General features: G+C 44.8%; 1 protein-coding gene across 1 annotated transcript; it reads right to left on the reverse strand.

Moving 5' to 3' along the window:
• Nucleotides 1-923: 923 nt before the first annotated feature.
• Nucleotides 924-21,944, reverse strand: CHRNA4 (cholinergic receptor, nicotinic, alpha 4 (neuronal)). Its single transcript, XM_010180496.1, has 6 exons — nucleotides 21,882-21,944; nucleotides 20,531-20,682; nucleotides 17,698-17,742; nucleotides 17,496-17,605; nucleotides 7,186-8,566; nucleotides 924-1,510 (listed from the first exon to the last, which is right to left on the reverse strand). Exons 1-6 carry the CDS (start codon nucleotides 21,940-21,942, stop codon nucleotides 1,385-1,387), a joined length of 1,875 nt encoding a protein of 624 aa, XP_010178798.1. The 5' UTR covers nucleotides 21,943-21,944; the 3' UTR covers nucleotides 924-1,384.
• Between the last annotated feature and the right edge of the window lie 741 nt (nucleotides 21,945-22,685).

Raw genomic sequence — 22,685 nt, forward strand, 5'->3', positions numbered from 1 at the left:
CTTGAACACTGTGATAAACCATTTATAAGTTCTTCTGCCTCTGAGGTAAGCAGGGAGACACTGGACTGTGTGCAGCTGTACTGATCCTACCCAGCAACCAGAAATGAGGATGGGAACAGTAGGTCTGTAAGTACCAAACAGAAAGGATGCTGAACTGGATGAGATTACGGGCTGTCCAAGCGTGGTCACTGCTCCGGCTGCAAATGCATACAGAGAAAAGGCAATAGATGAAGAAGATGATGAAAATATGCTGGACAGGGCTCCAGCATCCCCCTTCCTCTGTCTGGTGGTGCCTGTCCCTTCCTTCTCACTGCAGGTCCCAAAGCAAGGACAAGATGTGCAAATAAGGTTGGTTTAGTTTGGATAGAACTGGGAAAAGCACAGTTGCTGAAACAACAGCCAAATTTAAGGCCATAATACCTGTAATTTCTGCAAAGTGCTATTCTGAATTCCCAAGAGTGGCTGTGCATCCTGATCAGGTTTCCCCAGTTACTGGCACGCTTTCTTTTTACACTAATGCACCGTCCTGGATCTCTGCTGTGGCTCCCCCATCTCTAGGTACCTTCCCTACTCACAGCAAGGGTTTGTTGCCTCAGGATGTCCCTCCACTATTTTGCAGCAGCTATAACCTGGATGCAGGAAATTTCCCTTGAAAGCAGACTAAAGCGCTACCAACACAGTCTGAATCTTAACCTCAAATCCTCCCTTTGCTTGCATGACCCTCACTGAGTTACAATCCCCATGGTTTCTGAAGGGCATTGGCCAAAGTAACTCTGTCGATATAAAAACTGTAGCTATTGTGTTTTGGTGAGCTAATGCTCACCATTGGTCCCAAAGGGGCTGAACCACCTTGCACAGTTCCTTCATCCTTTCCAGTCTGTCCATCCTTGCCACCTGACCACAGACCACATCCTACACCGGTATCCCAAATCTGGAACTTTATTTATAAAATGACTCATACAGGGACACGCAGCCCTGAAGGACTTCAGCTTGACAGGGCAAAATCACAAGGCAGGGCACACCGAGACCTCCGAAGATGACTGGAGCTAATTTGCCAGAGGCTGATTTGTAGATGCGAAGCCTCTTTATGTGCTGCTTTAGGGAACAAGCTCGTGTTCTTACATTGCCGAGTATATGTCAATGACTGCCACCATGCTATGTACAAATTTCATAAGACCTTTCCCCGAAATTAGATGGAGGGGATGAAAATGGCTTGGCAAAATGATGTGACCTTGGAAAGTATTCCCAGAGAGCTCTGGAGCAACTCAAGCGCGGGCACGCAGTAAATTATTTAAAGGGCTGCTGCCATTTCTCTGCTCTTCTCCTTCCAGGTAAACTAAAATCAATAGAGTGGAATATACTTTGTTCCTTATGTGGCCGTATTTTAGATCATTCCTGCCAGCCACGGTGGGAGGAAGAGACCAACAGTTCCCAGCAAACACACAATGATGAACATCCAGAGGAAGATCCTGTCAATGACCATTGCCACGTACTTCCAGTCCTCCTTCACCTGGGAACACAGAGATGAAAGGCCAATCATTAGCATCTATTTGGGATTAACACTCACAAAGACTATTAGTGCTTTATTCCAAAGCAGGATATTTAAAGTCCAGAGACAGGAGGGGAATGCCTCGCTTACATTTAGTGGTCCTGTACGATGGCAAAGATTTATTCTATAAGCCGCTGATGTGGGAGATGGTTTCCCAGACTGCGTGGGTATGCATTTGCAATTGCAAACCCTGTTCACAGCTCCCCAGGGATGACATCCGCCCGTGGATAATTAAGCTCCTCTGCACGCTCACTATCCCATTTTCATGAGCAACAGCTGTAATTGGGTGTGTAAATGGGGCTGCAATTCAAACTGGGGAGGGTGGGGTAGGGGGGAGGAAAGAAATTACTCTTTTCCCCATGCTCGTAAACAGATTTGCTTACAGATTAACGAAGCCAAACTCTTTCTGCAAAGGGACGTACAGCTTTGGGTGAGTAAGCAGTGAAAATGAACCGGCAAATAAAAGAAGCAGTTTTCTTCATGCTGCTTTTCCCCTACTTTTGTCTTGCTGTGGGAGGATTTTCCAGCGATTCCTCTCTGGGGAGGTCTAGTACTTATTAATACCATCAGGCAAGAATAGTAAATGGCTATTTCATTAAGTAAGAAACCCCCTACATATGAAAACCTCTTTTATTACATTGCTGTTATTAATTTCTTTCCCACGAAGAGGACTCATCAGATGGCAAAGTTTTATTTGATACGGCTGTACCCATTATAATTTCTTACAATATGCCACTCGGTGATTAATAGACCCGAGGGCTGAAATTTGGCATGCTGCCTTGCTCTTTAGGGAAAACATCTCAGTGGGAGCTCAAGCCTCTTCAGTGGCTGTGACTGCAGCGAGTCAAGAGTGTGGTGTAAAAAGGAGGAGGAGAAGGCAGCAAAGCTAAGAAGCATGGTGCAATAATAATGCAACTCTAATGGTACAGGGCTTTTCATCCACAGATACTTCATTTGTTTTAAATGGATAATAATAAGGGAGTACCCCAGAACAGTAAGCGTGAGCTAAAACACAATTTGTTTGAGACCTGGCTTGATTTATTTTTTTAAGGATTTGTTGATTATGCTGATAATTAATTTTGGTAAGGGAAGCAATCCAAATATGAATGAAATAGCCATTTGCAGCAGATGATGTTTTCACAGGTACAGTGGCAACCTCAGGACCTAAAATATTCTGATTTGTAAAGCACCAACAGACAAGCTCTGAGCACAACATGGTGACTCTGAAAACTCACCCTGAGTCTTCTCTTTCTTCATCAGTCATGGATGCACCACTAAATTTTATTTTATACCTTACAGGTGGTACAGAGAAATCATGATGGGTCAGCGGGAGAGAATTTACAATCCTGGCTCCTGAGACCAGTGTTGTGACATTTTATTGAGCTAAGAGAATAATTCCCTGCAGGTAAGATATGTGCATTTACCTCATTTTGGGCTGAACCCTTCCCAGCCTGACCATGAATCTTCCAAGTGATTTGCAAAGCACCTGTCATCACTTTGTGCCTCAATGCAGACAATGTTCAGCTGAAGCAGCACCAGTGAAGTGAGCTCTTTAACTACGCCTCTCATTATTGCTGTGTGGACGGCTTGGTTAGGACATTAAATCATCTGGAATTGCTCCTGCTCCTTGGCTCAGTGAGCAGCTTTGTGCATTGGGAAACGAGGCACGTGCTGGAGAGCATTTCCTATTTCCCATCATTTGTTCTCTGAACAAAGCATCCTAAATTTCAGGACTACCTGAACATTTTCCAAAGTGTAAGAATCTGTTAAATATTTTTGTGCGATGGATGATTTTATTTCCTTTAAAAACAGCACCAAGTTATGCAGGTCTTTATTATGCAATCGGCACGGGTAAGCAACTGAGGTTCATCCTGAAGCTTGTTATCTTCTTGGGGGAAACCATGCTGGTTGTACAGCCCTTAGCACATCCATCGCTAATTAGGGAGAGTAAAAGAAATAACAGCCCTTGAAATCAAAAAGAATTCTTTCATCCCAAGGTTAAGGGGGTGGATATCAGTGGATATTGCTGTATGTTTTCTGATCTATTCATCACTTGCTGAGAGTTGGAGTGAGTCTCTGATACTTAAAATTCCTGGTGAGAAGGCCAGCTAAGCAAGCTCTGGATGATTGTGTTTATGAGATTAGTATCTTGTGATGCAACCAATGCATAAAGAAAATCTGAGATTTACCATCTTATGTCCAACTGGAAAGCTGAATAGAGTAAATAGTGCCCCATTTTGGCAAAATAAGCTTTTTTGAGTATTCATGCTAGTAAAAGCAAGCGCTAGATCATGTGAAGAAGAGAAATGAACTAGATGAGTTTCCTCTTGAGAAAAGAAAGGAGAAATGGGAGAAGAGGAAGAACTTGAAAAGTTCAACTGAAATTTTCTTTCAAATGTAATGGTGTGTGCATAAATACTCAGGCTATCTTGAAAATGATGGCTGGGAGTGCATCAGATGCTGGCAAAATCAGTATCCAGCTCCAGACCGAGAGCAGAGAAAGGTGAAATTGGAAATTATGGAGAGATGATGAGAAAAAAAAACAAAACCCCCAAACAAACAGAGGAAAAGAAAATGATCTGGATTTTTTGTTCTGTATTCTGACAGCACCGCAGCATTTCCCTGTGGTCCAGCACCTCACGTGGAGCATGATCCACAGGGGCCTCTCTGACATCTATGCAGCTGTCAACATCTGCCACCCCAACTCCTGAGCTGTATTTTGATTAGTTTTTAAGAAGCTCACTCAAAACTATTTTCGGGAAGAGATCAGGGGCAGGAACCAGCTGACTCCCCCACCCCAAATTCCTGAAAAGTGAAGGAATCTGCAGCTCTTTCCTGGTCCAGGTCCTTGCAGGTGTGAGCTGTAGGAACAGGGCGCCCTGCCTCAGGATTTGGGTGGAGGGGTGAGGTGCCTTGGTGATGTCTGATCCTCAGGTCCCAGAGCCTGCAGCACAGATTAGAGCAGTCCTGGGTAGTTTTATTGTACTTTGTTAAAAATAAACTGGTGAGATTATCCCATGTTTCCTCCCCCTCAGCTGCATTCGCTCTCATTTTATTTTTAAGCTGTCTTCTAAGTCTTTTTAAAGCAATCTGGAGATGCACACAGGCGTGAGGACAACACCACTTTCCAGACAGTGCTGTTGGTGTCTGGTTATTTTGGCTCATGTGTGACATGCAGCTTGTTTTGCTTCTCAGACTGTAATTAATTTCTAATGGCATTTCCATCATATGCTGGGACAATTTGGTCTTGTGTTTCCCCCAGCGTACCGTTGTGCTCATATTGTTTGCAGATATCTTTTTGTAACAAACAACTGCCTCCTGCATTTCCCATTTTCTCTTTGCTGAAGCACTTCATTAAATGAGCTATTTACTTTTAATCTAGAAGTACTGCCCCTGTGGCAATGGTGCTTTAGAAAAACGACAGGAACTTCAAAAGAAGCTCTGTTCTTATTCTGGGAAGGTGCATGTCTCTGAAAACGCTACCCAAGAGACAGGGAGCAGTGTCCCAGGAGCTGCAGCTGCATTGGAGGTGTCGGCTGATGGATCTGTTCAAGACTTCCATGAGGAAATGCCACCATTTGATTTTAAGATTAAAAAAAAACTTCTGAGTACTTATTTTTTCCCCAAAGAAACTCATTTTATTAGCTCTGTTCTGCTTCTTACAGTAAATCTCAGCTCCAGAAGATCATATTTCCTTCTTCTTTCTCATTTCCAGCTGGAGAAAAATTGTGTTTTCTCACTTGACTCTACTTGCATCCAGGAAAAGAAAATAGAGTAGCGTCAGACAGAAGTCAGCAATTATTCCCCCAATTTAAACCTGAAAATCCAACCTCTGTCTACGGTGCCAACCACAACTGCTGTGAAAGAGCAGAAAACTGTGGGCAGGTTTGCAGGCTCTTCCTGGGGGACCTGGAGCATCGGTGGTCCTGGGGGTGCCCCTTCTCTGCTCATTGCTGGAGGTTTTCCTGGTGCCTTTGTTTGCAGGCTGGGCTGCAGAAGGTCCTTTTCTTCTGCTTTTGATGTCTAGTGCTGTAAATAGCTCTCTTAAGATAATCACTTCATTTCAAGAGGGAAGAGTAGTGAAAGGTATAAGGAGAAAATTTGCAGCTTCTCAAGACTGTTTTCGTTTTAAAGAAAGTTGCAGTTGTGGATTAAACAGAAAGAACCCAAGATAGTTGTTGTCTCAGTTCCTGATTATACCAACAAGCTTAGCAGAAAGAGAATCAGTTGAAATGGGAATTATTATTGGTGTAATATTCTTTCATTTGCACCAGGGGGAAACAAGCGAGTTAAAATCAACTGACTTCTATGGCTTTACTTGTGATTATTGCTAGATGGAGAGAGCAGAGTTTAATTCCTGCAGTCCTCATGTGCTTGTTAAGTGCTTTAGCCCAGCAAAGAGTGCTGGGCTGTCAAATGATGACGATGGGAACTCACAGCCCACCTCTGCCACAGATTTGTTCTATGACCTTGACCAGGTCACCTTGTCTCAGTATTTTGGCTGTCACTCCTCAACATGAGGAATAAACAGTGACTTCCTCAAAGGGATTTTGTGATGTGGACGACATTAAAGAACAGGTGCATCTCAAACTACGGTACCAAACAGTTTATAGATGGGCAGTAGCGCTTAATGCTTTGTGGCTGCTGCTAAGTGCTCAATGCTGTGAAAAATGCAAATATAAAGACACTCCTCATGCCCAGGAAGTCTTGCATAAAAGCACTAAGACTTGCACTGACTTTCAATCTTGAGAAAACCAAACTGTAAGCACAGCTGAAAAGGTACCTTTTGCTGACGGACCTCCCTAGGAAAAGCCAGATAAGACTTTTCTTTAGCAAGAACACTAACTTCAGGATATCTTGTGGCTTCCTTAGAGCCATAATTAGCTAGCACACCGTATCCATTGTATTGCAGGGGAAGAACTACAAGAGGTGTGAAAGAATGCGGCATTTGTACGTACATCATCATCTCCATTAAAAGAAATTTTTCAGCCTCTATTTTACTTCTTTGTTTGTAGCCATGTTTACCCCTTTAGCGTAAGTGTGAAGTTTGTCTGTCCACCCACCTTCCTGCACAGAGACAACCACTCTGGTGGAAGTCCACTGATGAGGAATCGCACCATGCAGGGCTAAACATACCCCACAGCATCCTCACACCAATACGCGCTTCCCACATCCACAACCTATTTTGGGAATTTGCTTTCCTAGGCTCAGTAGCCAGAGTCAATGCCTAATAGAAAACAACATGTGAATTCTCCATGTGTCAGAGGCTTCTCTGTAAAGAATAAGGCTGCTACTTTCCCACCAGATGACTGCTTTTTGAATCCCTTCCACAATCTTAGCTGTTTCCTACCTACTTAACAACAACTTTACTCCTATTTTCTGCTGGAGAATCCTATTGCTCCAGAGCAGTCCTGAGCATGGTCTGGTTGTGCTACCCCTTTGGCCTGCCAAGACCCCAAGGACAAACTCTCCAGCTGTGCCCATAGTGGTCAAAGTGTTCAAAAGCCACAATACCAGGGATAGCCAAGCTTGCATCACCAAGCGCACTCTCTGTATAGCCCCCATGTTTGGTGAGGCTTCCTTAGTAGATAACTTTTGACTTACTGAAGGAGAGAAGGGTAAGTTAGCTTACTTACTGAGAAATCCGCATCTTCTGCTCGCAGGTGGTCTGCGATGTAGTGAACCCCTTCCACTGCCAGCTTCAGGGCTGGGGACATCAACACCAGATGTTGCTCTTTGGCGATGTGAGTCTTGCTTCCTTGAGCTGGCGTGCCAGCTGCCTCACTCTTTTTGCATTTACACTTGCACTGAGGGGGCTTGTGCTGGGGCTGCTCCTCATTTAGGTGGCACCGCTGGGATGCTGGAGAGCCAGTGGACTGGCCATTGGTCTGGGAAGAGTCCTCTTGCAGGTAGCAATACTGGATGCTGCGGGACCTACAGCGGATGCTTCCTTCCTCTGCCTTATTGGGGCTGTACATCTGCTGAACACTCAGCGATCTGCCTTTTGAGATGGAGGTGGTCTGGATGTCACTCAGGGGGTGGCATGAGGGTTGTGGAGACGAACAGGTCACCTGCACAGGCTCTGGGTGCAGCACAGAGTACTGCCCAGAAGGGGATTTGCAGATAGGCTGAGGCTTGGCTGGGTCCTCGAGGTGGGCACAGAAGGAAGATGTGGGTGATGGCTCATTGCTCTGGGGGCTGGGGGAAGATGAGGTAGTGAAGTTGGGCTCCACGTCGGTCTCGGACCAAAGCATTGGTGCGTTGGTTACTTTGTGCATGGATTCAATGAGCTTCTTGCAATTGTCTTTCACTGTGGAGGGACGTTTCATGAAGAGGAGGCGTGGGACAATGTCAAGGAAGATCCTCCTCACCCAGTCAGGCATCGTGTGGGTACGCGGGGAACGATGGTGCACGTTGAGCACAAAGACAGTGATGATGATAGACAAGGTAACAAATATCATGGTGAAGAGAAGATACTCTCCAATCAGGGGGATGACCAAGGAGGTAGATGGGATGATCTCTGTGATGAGCAGCAGGAACACAGTGAGGGACAGCAGCACAGAGATGCACAAGGTTATCTTCTCTCCACACTCAGAGGGCAGGTAGAAGACCAGAACGGTCAGGCAGGAGATCAGCAGGCAGGGGATGATCAGATTGATGGTGTAGAACAGGGGCAGCCTCCGGATAATGAAGGAGTAGGTTATGTCAGGGTAGATCTCTGTGCAGCATTCATATTTCTTGCTGTTGTAATTGCCCACAGCGTTGATGATGACCCATTCCCCACTCTCCCAGTAGTCCAGCTGGTCCACATGACTGTGCATGCTCACCAAGTCAATCTTAGCTTTGTCATAGGTCCAGGAGCCAAACTTCATTGTGCAGTTTTGCTGGTCAAAGGGGAAGAAGGTAACATCGATGCTGCAGGAGCTTTTGTAGATAGCAGGTGGCATCCATTTAATCCTCCCATCATAGAAGAGGTGGGCCTTGGTCAGGTGGGTGACTGCAAAGTCACCATCAGCACTGGGGAGAGAGAGAAGATAAAAGAAGACTGAGGCTTCTTTGGGACTTCTCAGCTTACCTTGCATAAGTCAGACCCTTGAGGTGAATGTACACAAGTTTTCCTCAAAGGTGTCCCATAAATGCCCTGGAAAAGGTTGAGTTTGCTTCAAAGAAGTGGGAGGGAGAAACCACGATCAGGTAGTGTGGCTGTGGGCTCTGCAGAATTAATTGTGACAGCTGCAATAAAAGAAACAGTGTTGGGTAATCACTCAGTCTCTTACATGGAAAACAGTGAGAAGATCCTATTAATAGGAATAATGAAAGTTAATCTCTTGATTTCCCAGTCAGAAAGAGAGCTGTCTCTTCTGGTGTCTTCTTACAGGGACTCTCAATTGGAGTCTGTGTTCTGGTATAAGATAAATAGATAACAACACAGGATTTTATAGCAGAAAGCCATTTCCCAGACAGTGAAAAAGCTATTGCATAAAGAGAGTGTTTTTTTGGTTTGTATTTGGTTTTCTTTGTCTGGCAGTGTGGGAAAAGTGCACTGATTTCCCACAGCACTGTATCATGCACCAATGACACCAGCTGCTTCCAGTTCATTGTAGGGACTGGGATACAAGTGAAGGGGTTGAAAAAGGCAACAGGAGGGGCCAGTGCAAGGATGAAAAATCACCAGGAAATGCCATACCCAATCCATAACAGTGTTGGAGAAAGGAGGGAGGCTAAGGAACTCTGGGGATGGGACCTCCAGCCCTGTAGCCAATCCTGTCCTCTACCTGCTCCAGCATCCACTGCTTCCTCACTCCCACACATTAACCACACAGAAATAAATTAGCTCATTAATGGATTCAATTAGTGCAGCAGGTAATTAATGCCCTGCATGGCTACACCATGCCCTGTTCCTCCCCTGCTCTCAGTGAAGAGATGTGGACTGTGACACCTAAACTCTGGGGCCAGGTCCAGAGGTACCTTCTTCAACATCCTTCCTCTAGGCAGTGTCTGCAGGATCTGCTTATGCAAAGAGGCAAAACTGAAGCATTCAGAGCAACAAATCTCCCTGTTCGAATAATTATTGTGGTGAAGACTGGGCGTGTGAATCACAAAATGACACCTTCACCAGAAAATGAGTCAAGCCCCTGCACCTGCAGCCCCTTTGTGCAGTGACTGGCTGAAATATCAAACCTCCACTCTCCCTTGATTTCTACTTGCAGACAGAGGATTTTGGTATCCTCAGACAGTCACATCCTGGATCAAACACTTTGGTTTGAGCAGCCTTAAAATGTGCGTGAGCTTTGCGTAGAGCTGCATTTTTTTTTCATTCTGAAAGATTGAAATCCCAACTGAAAAAAAGCAGGTGGAATCTGTGTGTAGAGCAATGCCCTCAAGTCTAGCTACAGGAACAGAGAAAAGAGCATCCAAAAAGTAGGGAGTGGACTGGGGACCATCTTACACACCTGACTGGAGCTACCACGGACCTTAGGGATGGAGAGGAAGGAGCTGTGTGATGCCGAGTGGCAACCAGCAACTCCGCCAAACAAAGGGCCTCTTCCTCTGAGCCGGAGGGGAAGAGCTTTGGCTAAAAAGTTGAGATGAATTATTCAGGCTGGTACAGACAGAAAGCTCTCTGCTCCTGCCCAGCCCTCCCAGCTGGAGCTGGTCCAGCCTGCAGCCGCTTCCCCAGCAGCCAGCAAACTCCCTCGGCCCCGCTATGCTGCTTCAGAGCTCAGATATGCCCTGACAGCAGCCGTATGGCCATGGAGTGCGCGGGGTCACCCCTCTTCCTCACCAGCAGCGAGATGAACAGTGTGAGAATGAGCTGGTGGGGCTCCCTAGGCTGCATAAGGCAGAGGAACTTCCCCAGGTATATTTCTTTAGCAGACCATCCATTAATTCACATGCCAAAGGGGAAAGAAAGACTTTCTGATATTTCGTCTTGCCCTGTGAAACATCCTCCTCAGTCCATGACCACATCAGCTTCCAGTGAGACTGGTGTAGTGTTGCTCGTTTTGGCAAACTTCGACGGGATCTGGCTCCCAGCATCTCAATGTCTTGACTAACTTGGTAACTGGGCAGAGGCAGCACAGGCCCCCGGCCCCCAGGATCATCCAGTCCCTCTCTTTGTCTTTAGAGAAAATTTTACAGATTAGTGGAATTAATACAAAAATAATTTCAGAATTATTGTTTGTGGTTGAGAGCCAGGTTTTTACTGAGCTCTTCTTTGTTTCTATAGTGGAAAGCCTTTGCACTTCATGGCAGATTTTGGAAAAACAAGAGAAAACAGAAGGAGACACTGCTTTTTCGCCTCTGAACTGGACTTTTTCTAAAGCTTTAAAATGTCCTTTTTAAAGAAAAGAAATACAGGAAAGCTAAAAACATGTACAAACTCAGACTGCTGTCTCAAAGGGATCATGGCAAAATCACCATCGTGTTTTACTCCAACAAAAAATGAAAACAAACAATGCCATTGTACCATGTACCCAAGTCCTTTCTTGCCTCTTCTTTCTTCAATCTAATTTACACTCCAGGACCACTTGCTTTGGATGAAAATTATCTTATCTTTTTCTCTTGGCTTTTGCCTGCATTGTAAAGCCAGATTGAGACATGAAACGTGCACAGCAAGTGACAGTCCAGTGCTTGCTGTTCTCAATGGTTTCCTTTCTAAATCTCGATAGGCATTTGAAATCCAATTCTGCATTTAATGAGATCTCTGAGGCATGATTAAATTGTTCATTAATGGAACAATATGTTTATAATCGGACTCATATTACACAAAAGGGATAATGAGCATCCACCAGTGTTTCCCTCCTTAGGTAGAGCAATGTGTAAGTGGCTGGGTAAGCAACACAGGTATGTGCTTTTCCTTTTGAATATTGTTGGAAAAGGACATGAAACTCTTGGTAAAAATACATCCAGGAGCAACAAAAATTCATGTAATTGTGTTTAATTCCCAGAAATGTCTTGTGTGGCAGTTTGACAGTCTCTGTGTGACTAGCCACAGGCCTCTCTGTAGATGTAACCAGTGTGAGGCCACAGATCCCGTGTGTCAATTATTTCCATAATTGATCTGCTTCTTTGATGAGGAAGCTATTTTTTAATTGCTTGCCTAACAAACCCAGCCTCATCCTGTGTCCTTTTTGGCTCACACATTATTACAAATAACACCGGCACTGCCTTCCAGGCTGGATTTTGCCTGCAGAGCCATGGCAGGACCAAGAGCAGAAAAACTTCTTGCATTTGAGAGTGAGCTAATGACTCTGAGGAGCCATGAAACACCCTGGGATCCTCCTGCTTCTCCCTCACCAACCTGACTGGGCTGTGAAGTAAATCCTGACTCTACTGGTCACGTTTGAACTTCCCAGTGCCGTTCAATGTAGAGCTATCTGAGCAATCTGTAAGCAGGGTAAATTAGCCATGCTGGTGTACATAGACTGTATCCAAGCCAGCTATATCATGCAAAGGTAGTGTTCACAGTTGTCATAACCCTTCATCCATACATATATTTTTGCTTCCTTTCCCAAGCTTACCACCCACACTGGACCTTCAAGCATATGCTCACTGGATTGGAAGCTACACTTGCTGGCACCCTGCCGATACAGGGTGAACCTAGAGAGATGCGTTCATCCTGGGTGAAGCTTTCACTCAGCTCCTTCTGACATAAGAGATGGAGCAAGCAAGGTCACACGACTGTCAATGATCTTCCAAAGCCTTTCCCCAACCTTTCTCCATCTTCCCCACAGGAGGAAGGTGAGACAACCAACTGCAAATGAAGTCTGTGGTTCAGAGATGGGGAAACTCTGTTTTCTTGTGGAAAGCTTTGCTGTAGGAAAACCCATTCCTGGCCAAGTTGTGCTGGCAGCCCTGACTGCATAACGAGAGTATTTCCATAGACAGGAAGGTGGGAGATCTGATACAGTGGGACAGAGAAAAATCTGCAGTCATCCCTTTATAGTGGTAGCACATTTTCATCTCATCCAGTCTCAACCACTGTGTTGTGACAGTTGTAATGAAAAAGCATTTGGGAGAAGGAGCGAGTGCAAAGCAAACATCACAGCAAGAACTTGAGAATTACCCTGACTACCTCCTGATTACCCTGACCTGACAGCTTTAAAAATCTGTCAGTAATAAAGTACTGTAACTCTTATATTTTCATGTCAAACACAACAGTGCAGGCCAACAAAGAGAGAAGACAGCTGCTTGTTCCTTTGCCAATGGAAACAGTGCTGTGGTGTTCTGCAGCCCTCGAGTCCTCATTCTGAGAATAAAAGCTGCTCTTCTAAAATCTTGTAAGTTTATAAGGGTTCAAGAATTGCATTGTTTTACTGGCAGCCATCAACCGTATTTCATTAAGAAGCTCTGCTGATGGAGAGTATTTTTTTTTTGCCAGTTTCTATTTTCCCTGCAGTCGGGAGATACATCATCTCACAAAATTAAATGTTTTCAGAATGCATGTAAATGAGGCACGCATTTATTTTAATTTCTGACGATACAATTTAAATCCAAACAGAGCTTTAAAAGCCTGAAAATTAGCTATATACATATATGGATATAGCTAGAATGTCCTCATTTAAAGCATTTTCCATCAAAGAGCAGTAACCAAGAAAAACTGCAGTTTCAAGGCCTCTTTAAAGAATGTGCCCTGCACCCTTCTGGTACACATTAAAGAGATGCTTCTGTAATGATCAGATTAAATTGCTGTCTAAAGGCAAACCAGGGAATATTTTGTTTAACAATTGTTTTGTGCTATCAAAATGATAACTACAAATGCAAAGGTTGGAAGGGACCTGTGAAGACTGTCAAGTCCAAATTCCCTGCTCAAAGCAGGGTCAGATACAAGAGGGTCAGGACTTTGTCCTGTTGGGCAAATGTCTTCAAGGTCTTGGCAACTTGGGTACAAAACATTTTGGGTGCATAAATGGGGTTGTCTGTGCACTGATGTGTGCCTCTTTAGGTCATGTCCCAGCTTTAGCTTGCTTCAGACGTTTAGAAATCAGTGGTAATCGATATTTTGATTGCTTCTCAGTAAAATTGGCTTCTGTCTCAGAAATGGCTGTGCTACACCAATGAAATAACAGTGCTGAATTCATACGTTTTACTTCAATTCTCCCCTTTGCTGATCATCCTCGTCAGCACTTTAGAGGCAAAACTCTAGCTCTGTCCTGTGCATAATGGTAGGAGTCCTTGGATGCAAGCTCAGCAACAGCCCATGAGAGAGACCCCTCTGGATTTATTTCTGCTAATTCCTATATGGCTGGACAGAGCTTGGCAGCAAATCTCAAACGCATCTAGAGATAGAATTCCTCTCCAGAAACAGCCATCTAAACTCCCAGAAGAATCAAGAAAGCTTAAGTGTGAAGTAGTGTCTGTGGGCCCATTATAAGTACAGTCTGGTACAAAATGACCTGATCTGTGCAAGGGCACACTCACATACAGAGAAAAATGTCAAGAATTGTTCCAATATTTTAAAGGTTAGACAAGGGCATCTTTTGGTATTTCTTCTCCAAACAGCTTCAGGATGAGTCAGGAAGCCAGTGTTACTCCATACGTCTCACTGGTTGTGAACATTGTAGTATAGTTCTAAAGAACAAGCTGCTATAGTGTAGTTCAAAGGAACTCTTTGCTTTCTCATGATTTTCAAAAGCTGCCTGCCAGATGATCTCCTAACCCACTGCAGTAATCCTTCGTGCCCATATTACCACAGGGTGAATTCCTCAAGATATTTCCTGCTCCTAATTACACAATTTTGTATTTGAATTCCCTTCATGTATGATCTTGTCTTTTATCCTTGGGTTTTTTTGGTGACTATGGAGGCTAAGGCGAGGATTTCTTTTTGGAACAGCTAACACCAGAAAATATTGCAAAAAAAGAAAAATATTAAGTCTAAATATTCCCAATAGCTTCTTCCCAGGTTTTACAATCATCAGACTAGAGAAGACAAATGCTATCATGAATATCCAGTTGAAAACTAGCCAGTGAAGCTCACATTTCAAGTTCCCTGCCCATCCATTAGGCCCAAGAGCATGGTCTTGCATTCCGGCCTTTAGCAGCTGGAGAACATGGCTGCAAACCGGCGATTTCAGAGTTTTCTTCTCTGGAGTTTCTATGTTGCATGGGGTCAACACAGTGGTGGAGAAGAAAAAAAAAATAATTAAAAAAAAATGGAAATGCAGCCCCAAGGGTTTACTCCCTGATCAGGAAAAAAAAAAAGAATTAAAAAAATACTTTAAATATATACAGGAAAACTAAATGGTGCCCCAAGTCCATTCATGAATGGGAAAATAAGTCAATGCAGAGGATTAATTCATTTATAAATTATTTGGTGGTGTTTGAAAAGACTCTTCAGCCTCCGATAAGGAACAGATGTCCTTCTTAGCAGAGAAGAGGAGGCTTTGTTGCTTCATTATTAACTCACATTCCTCTGTTGTACATGTGTTTGGTCACATCTAGTAGAAACTATTTACAGTCTTGGAACTTATCAAGCCTGAAAATGCAACAGCATATTAATTTCCCTGTAGGATATTAATTTGGTTTTAGAGTCCTTATGAATGTTGACAACTACATATACTCTCTAGGCCAAACCAGCTGAGTTTACTGATTTAATTTAGGCCTCTAGAGTGGATAAACGGAAGTTTTAGACAATAATGAGCTTAGATATAAGAATAACCTCCCAACAAGGGGTTAGATTTCCTTAAAGATGTAAATCTCAAATCAATTTAAATTCCACCATTTCTATATATATCCCAAGATGAAAACAGGAGAGGCATTTCTGTAATCTCTTGTCCAGAAAGTCTCTTTTCCTAAGGATACTGTCCCAAACAGAAATACCGTACTTCTACCAAAGCATGTGAAAAGCAATAAATATTTTAAAAACCTATTTAATTTTAACCTATTAAAAATCTTGAACAGTACAAAAGGCCAGTGTGGCCACTTACTTTCTTCCACCAGGGTCTCTGCACATTTTCTTCTGCTCTTACAGACCCAGAATGATGTGCATCTACTTTAAATCCCTCCTAACTATATATATAAGTAAAATATGAGACAGGAGTCAGCATCACCCATGACTAGTCGCTGTCTTCGCAATGCCTTTCTTTCTGAATCATTTCTAGCTGAGATGCCCACAAGGAGAATCACTGGTTACACAGCTGGTGAGCTGCCATGCAGAAGAGCCTTATGGTGTCCCACCATGCTGCAGGTCTTGCTTTGCATGTGCCCTGCAACCCCTAAAAACCATGAAACCTGGTTGTTAGAGCAGCGCAAGGAAGATTCTGAGTGCAGCTTTAGATGTGTCTGATAGGAAGTGAGGTAGAAGAAAGAAGTATATCCCTGGGCAGAAAATAGTTTACATAGGACTGTATGAAAAAGCATGGGCAAATATAGATGTAAGGAGATATAGAATTAATGAAAAGCCATTACTGACTGGCTAATGGTTGGCGCCGACATCCATGTTTAATTCATGCATAAAGTAACCAATTAAAAATGCATGATAGACTCATGACAACCAGCAGAGGAATATATGATTATTAATGGTAAGTATGGACAAAGGGAGAGAAGTAGCTTGAAGAAGTAGCTACCTCCTTCTTTAGTGCTAGGGCCCTCCTTGCATGGTGAGTCAAGGGAGCAGATACAGAGAAGACACATCAGGCTCTTGGGTAGCTCCAGCAAATGGATGTTTTGAAGCACAAAGGTCCCATAGATGATGGAGATTTATGCAGCACTATTTTCTTTGGCACTACAGTCCACCCTGACAACCACCTGAAGCTCCGAAAATAATAATCCTTACCATTGTAATTAATTAAGCAATTAGAGGGACAAGGACATTAATTTTTTCCAGTGGAAGCTGTGAACACCTTTTTTGGCTGCAATGTGAGGCATTTGTAAAATAATATTCATGGCTCAGAGTGTGTCCCTGTAGGACGGGAAGGTCCAAGTGCCTATGAATTAGTCATTTCCATGGGTTTAACCTCTGAAAGTTGCCATGTGTGGATGCAGTGATTTCCAAGAGGTCTGCAATCACCTCACACCACTGAGAATCAGAGACAAGCTAATGGGAAAGATAACAATTTCCACAGTCCCCAAAGCTCACAGTCACATGGGCAGATTTGTCCTTCGGCCATATTAAAAAAAAACAAACAACAAACAAAAGCTAAATCCTATCAAGCTAGAACCAGGCAACTGTTTATTAAAAATGAGCCTGGCTTCCGTTCTTAGAGTTTTCTCTGCGTGTTAGCCGCATACAAAGATGGTTTTGTTTGATGATTGCAGCAAGGGTTTTCTCTGGAGGCTGTGCTGGGGAGGGCGACTGGGATATCCTACATCCATGGAGACTGGAGAGCTCTGGCATGATAAGCCAAGGAGAAAACAGCCTTGGCACTAGCACAGTCTTTCTAAGAATATCAACAGGCTCCAAAGGAAAGAAAGAAAACAGCCACCTGCTCCCTAGGAAGTGTTCATACGAGAGACAGATTTCATGCATTCGGGATCAGGAACAAATACCTATTAAAGGATAATTTTAGAGTGGTATTGGGCTGACCTGAAACCTGTATTTGTAGGCATGTAAGTCTGACATGTTTCAGTCCATCCTCAGTAATTGGCTTTTCCAGTTGATGGTGATGAATTAGACGAGAGCTCCTTGGTGAAATGAAATTAAAGAGGACCAAAACGTCAAATCCAGCTTAATTGTGTATTTGACATGTGAAGAGAAAACAATACCTGGCATCCCCCAACAAAACTCTCTGTCCAGAGAAAGGATAATTAGGAGAACAAAGCCCTTGTGATGAACGTTAGTCATGTCATTTAAGGCATGTCTGGGACAGATGCTATAAAAATCCACATGAAATCCAGCCAGAGAGAACATAATAAGGAGGAACAATTGCAAAAGGCACTGTAACACCATGGACAGAGAAAATCTGCAAGGATGGGTTTGCCCTCTGGCCACAGTGCTCACACTCACTTGTTGTAGAGGACAATATCGGGCCTCCAGATGAGCTCCGAGGGGATTCGGATGGATGTGACATTTTCGTATTCTTGAGGGTCCCAGCGTAGCTTGTAATCGTGCCACTCCTGCCAAAAAATGAGGCGGTTACAAAGCTGAGAGAGCTCAGACTGCAAAACTGCAAAAGAACATGGAAAAACACGTGTTTTGATGCACCTACCTGCTTCACCCACACATTCGTGGTCATCATTTGATTTTTCTCATCCTGAAACACAAGATCGTATTTTGGTTACAGAAGCAGATGAAGCGGCCTCAAAAACTCATTAAATTTTTCTTAATTGTACTTCATTTTGGTAATTAAAAATCACCTCTGCAATAAATGTAAGTTCCATCTTGGAAATAACAAGCAGATGTTCCTGTCATTTAACATGGGACGGGACACAGCTGCCTGATACCAATGAACAGCTGAGTCTGCACCTCCGCAATCTTGTGAGCAGACAGACTAGAATTTATCGGGATTTTCCTTGGTGCTGATGGATTCAGCCTAGGATGATGGGACAGGAAAGAGCTCCACAGTTTGGCTTTGACCTGAACACTGGAGAAAGGGGAGTGATGGAGGTATATATCCTTCAGTGGGGATATATATCCTTACTCATACACATCTGTGTGAATTACAATGCTCAGCTTCGTCTGTGAGTAGTGTTTATTACTTCTGCTGTGAAATGTTATCATTAAACGCAGCTCTGGAAACATGAAGTTCAGCAACGTTTCTCCTTCTACCAAATATGCGAATTTAGAGCCCTATGGATTGAGTTTTCTGAATAATCCCAAGCTATTCTGCTGACATGTAACCTTTGCGCAGTCTGGTGTGTGACACTTTAGACTTTTCCCCTACTCTAAGTACAAATAGCATGGACAGGTAGAACTACATGTATTTATACTATTAAAGGCAGATACAATGCTGGCAGCACTGTCATAGAATTAATTCCCATTTGCTGCTTGCCTTTCCTGCTTGTTACAACCCCTGTGTAAATAACCAAGATGAATTATGTGGGGCAGAGCCTGGTGCAGGTCTGATTTAAGTGTCACACCAGAGCTCAGAGCTAATTTATGGTTTTGTTTCTTTTCTCTCTCTCTTTGGTCAGCATCAAAACTGGCTCAATTGACAGGGCTCGTTTGGAAGCAATGACTGTTCGTCATTAACCTTGCTCTTGTGGCAGTTCAGGATTAATTCTGAACATTAAAAGCCAGGAGAATCAGGGTAGGGCTGTGCCTCCCCCTCACTGAGCCTCCTCACTGCTGTTGTGGCACCAAGTGTAAAACCCAATCAGAGATGCCCTCGTCTGGGATTAGGGACTAGAAGCACACGAGGTCCTGCAGAGACATGGGTTTAGGAACCCAAACGTGTTTCTGGACACGTGTCTGATCATTTATCATTTTTTTCTGGGCTCAGAAAGCCCTCAGCACACCAGGGTGAGGTAAGGACATGCAGGGATGTCGAGTTCCCCATTGATTTTTGTTCCCCCTCATCCAGCTTTTGTCAGCAGGAGCCAGGGTTTGAATACGGCTCTGATTTCTCTTTCAGATTTTTGTCACTGGGAGCTGAACGTTGGCTCTAACAATTGCAGCAGGGTTTGCATCAAAACAGCGTCACTGGCTGGAGAGGGCAGAGGCAACTGAAGTGGTGCAGTGGTGGCAGGGGGTGTCACCAGTCCCCAGCCACATGGACTGGGGCAGGAGGGGAGGAGAGCTCTCCCCCAGCTGTGCCCACAAGCCTCAGCATAGCACTAGTTGCACTTCTAACCTCTGACATGATTTTAAGAAGATTAATTCTTCTTAAGTAAACTGGGAAAAGCACTACGAAGTAGGTGTATCGATCTCCCCCTTCCACAATTCAGCAGCTGCATAATGGAAAGTCTTTCTCATGCCTCCACAGTCACTAATGTCTCATCTTTAGTCTTATCAATTATTCAGACGAGAACCGTACAACTTCAACGTTAACAACTGCAAACAGGCCTGGATCCCTCAGGCTGCTGTAAGAGGGAGAAGGGGAATGGAAGGCCATTTCTGTGCTGCAAAGCTGGAAGCTGATGGTTTCTGCTCAAGGAGAAGCAACCCTCTAGCAACTGGTGTCTGTGATTGCCCACCTCCATCACCACCTCAGCTATGCTGTCTCTGCATCTCAAAACTCTCATCTCAAAATACAAAATGTTGCAGAGAGTCACCTGTTACGGTTGTCCCACACCAGTAATGTCTTTAAGTTGCCTTACACTTTACACTATCACAACTCCCTTTTACTCTGCCACACAAATACAGCAAAAAGTGACAGAGAGTCTCTGAAAGTGAGGTGGATGCTTGTTCAAGAGATGTGCATCTACACAAACACACTGTCCTGGCAAGTGCTGCATGCATGGATTCAGCACTTGATCCCAATGCACTGTGATAGGATAATGCTTCAAATACCATTTAAATACATTCCATTTCAACGTACATCAGTCTGGAGTACAAACCTCTCTGCTTGTACATAGCGTATGCAGTATGCACATACGTAACTTCTATTTAAGCAAACACACAGAAGCAATTTTCTTGTTAATATCTGCCAGATTAGCTAACAGCCCTCAAAATTTTCATTTACAGAAAGCTCTTCAGGCAAGCTGTCTTCCAGAGATGCGTAAACCACTGCGCCATTAGCCTGTGTAAATTAGTGTTCATAACTATGGCTCAAATTCCAAGTCTGCTATTTGTTTTTTTTCCTCAGCCAGGACTCTCTGGCATTTATACCAGTTGCTCCACTGCTCTGCTGCGATTGGCCCCACGGGTTTTGATAAGAAATTTGGGATTTTGCCTACAGTAAATGAAGAATAAAGGATCCACTGATGACCAGCTACTCACATGAATCATACCTCGTTCCAGCAGAGCTGTCTGCGTGATAACTCGTCTCTGCTGGGAGCTAAATCTTCCCAACCCAACCCTGGACCAGCCAAGTAAAACCTGCACCGGGAGCCTCTCCCCAAGCCCCAACCTGGTTAATATTGGCTGCTTATTGCACTTACAACATCGATGAGCTGGGCAATGGACAAGCCGAAGCGTACAAGGACCACATCGGAAATGTTGGCAACGGGGCGCGACCACTTGTTATAACCGGAGAAGAGTTTCTTCAGGAGACGTTCCTCTGCATGGGCTCGGGTTTCCACATGGCTGAAGGCTGTGGGGAAGGCATGGGGCACGTGAAATGCATCTGATCCAAGTGCCGGCATAGTCAGACCCTTCTGTGATAGGTGAGTAGGGACGCATGGGTGATGCCACCCTGGTTACTTAACTCCCTGCTACCCCAGGCATTGCCCTGTATTACTCACTTTATTCACCCACTGTGGCCAATTCCCAACGTCTATTGCAGAGCAGGATTGATCTGCTAAAAGTGGGGGCATCACTAGTATCATTTGGAAAGCTCTACATGGGCCATTCTGCCCTGAATCGTCTAATTTTCATGGCTGCTTTGCGGCAAGTTTCTAGCACTGAAGTCTGAAAGCAGGAGAGAGAGATGTCGGAAGGGCAAAGCAAAAAGGAAAAAGCAGTCTCATGCTGGGAGATAGGGATTTTGGATCAGATTTACACATAAAGCTGGCATCAAACGCATCGGGGAAAAAAAAGGCAGACTGAAATGTAGCTTTTCAAGCTAACCTTCATTTTGCAAAAACGATGGGTGAAAGAAGAGGAAGGGGGAGAGCACAAATACAGGAGCACAGTTTCCCTCAATAACGACTTTAAAAGTTGGAGGCTGCGAGGAGCAGCCCTGACCCCGCACGTACGCTGCGGGAACCGTCGGAGGCGCCTGTAGGGTATGAAAGATTAAAGCCCCCCTTCTTCCAGGGGGATGCCGGGGGAACTGCGCTCCAGTGCCGGCTGCACGCAGACGCATCCCCCACCGCGGATGGTGGGGAGAGGGAGCCGGGGGCTCTTCTCCCATCCCTCGTGGAATATGGCTCCTACTTAGTCTTTAGCTGCCCTGGATTATACAAAGGGAAGCATTAGCTGAGTGCTGGCTGTGCTCTCCCCAGCCCGAGCTGTAGCCCGGAGACACATTAACACACTTTACCCAGGGAAGAAAAGCCCAGGCAAGAAGCAGGATGCTGAGCCCCTGTCTGTCTTCTCCCTCCTGTCCCCTTCCCCACCGCGGCTTTAACCATTTCCCCGTCAAATCAGGCAAGGAGCAGAAAATAAAAGCAAAGCTTTGCTCAGCAGAGGCTGGGATTTAGAGGACCTGCACGGATGGGGCAGGAGGATGCAGGAGCGGGGAAAATTCCTTGCTGGTAGAGACCGGTCTTGGCGGTACGCCTTTGAGAGGGGTATGGGAGAAAAGAGCTAAAGAGCAGAGCGAGGGTAGAAAAGCTTTCTCAAACTTACCGGGGAAGACGCTGGCACACAGCAGGAGGAGGAGGTTTCCTTTAGACGCGAGAAATCCCATTGTGGAGCGGAGCTCAGGCTCTAGCACGCAGAGCCTCCCGTCAGGGTAACTTTTCCTCCCTGAGTCTCCGAATCCTCCAGCTTCATTCCCCTAAACTCCTTTCTCTCTCTCCCTCCAACCTGGCTCTTTGACGGGATAATAGCTGACGGGTTATTATTTTTTCTTTTCTGACTGATTTCCAGCTCTTCCTCGTAGAAGGGTGCTCTTCGCAGGGACACAGATTCACATATGCTTGCAAGAGATGTGTAAGGGCTGCTGAAAGCTCCTGCAAAGAGACACGAAATGCACAGCCTCCCTTCCTGGGCTCTCCTGCTGGCTCCTCTCCCGTTTCTCACCGGGCGCTTTGGCTGCTCGGTTTATCTGTTGCTGCTGCTGTTTTCACCCTTCCCCCAGCCCTTTGGGCAGCCTTTGCTCAGGTTTTGCTGCTGCTGGGCCACCGGTGCTCACGCCAGTCCTCGGTGGAGCAGCGAGGGAGCCCGGTCTCTTTGTATATTTAATGGAGTCAGACCTGCCCACCTCCTGCTTGGGAGGAGGAGAGAATCTGTGCACTCCAGCAAACAGGCGGCAGGGAGGAAAACTTTTAGCATGAGAAATAAAGGGGGTGAGCCAGACCCCAGCTGCAGCCAGGGGTGATGGATACGGGGCCATCTGGGATCTTTCTAACACCTGAAGCCCAAACGGTTCTTAATTAACAAAAGCTGTCTGTTTAATCTTGTCCAAGTGCTTTTCAGAATCGCTCCTAT

The sequence above is a fragment of the Mesitornis unicolor genome, unplaced genomic scaffold (genome assembly GCF_000695765.1).
Source record: "Mesitornis unicolor isolate BGI_N332 unplaced genomic scaffold, ASM69576v1 scaffold3710, whole genome shotgun sequence".
NCBI classification, from domain to species: Eukaryota; Metazoa; Chordata; class Aves; order Mesitornithiformes; family Mesitornithidae; genus Mesitornis; species Mesitornis unicolor.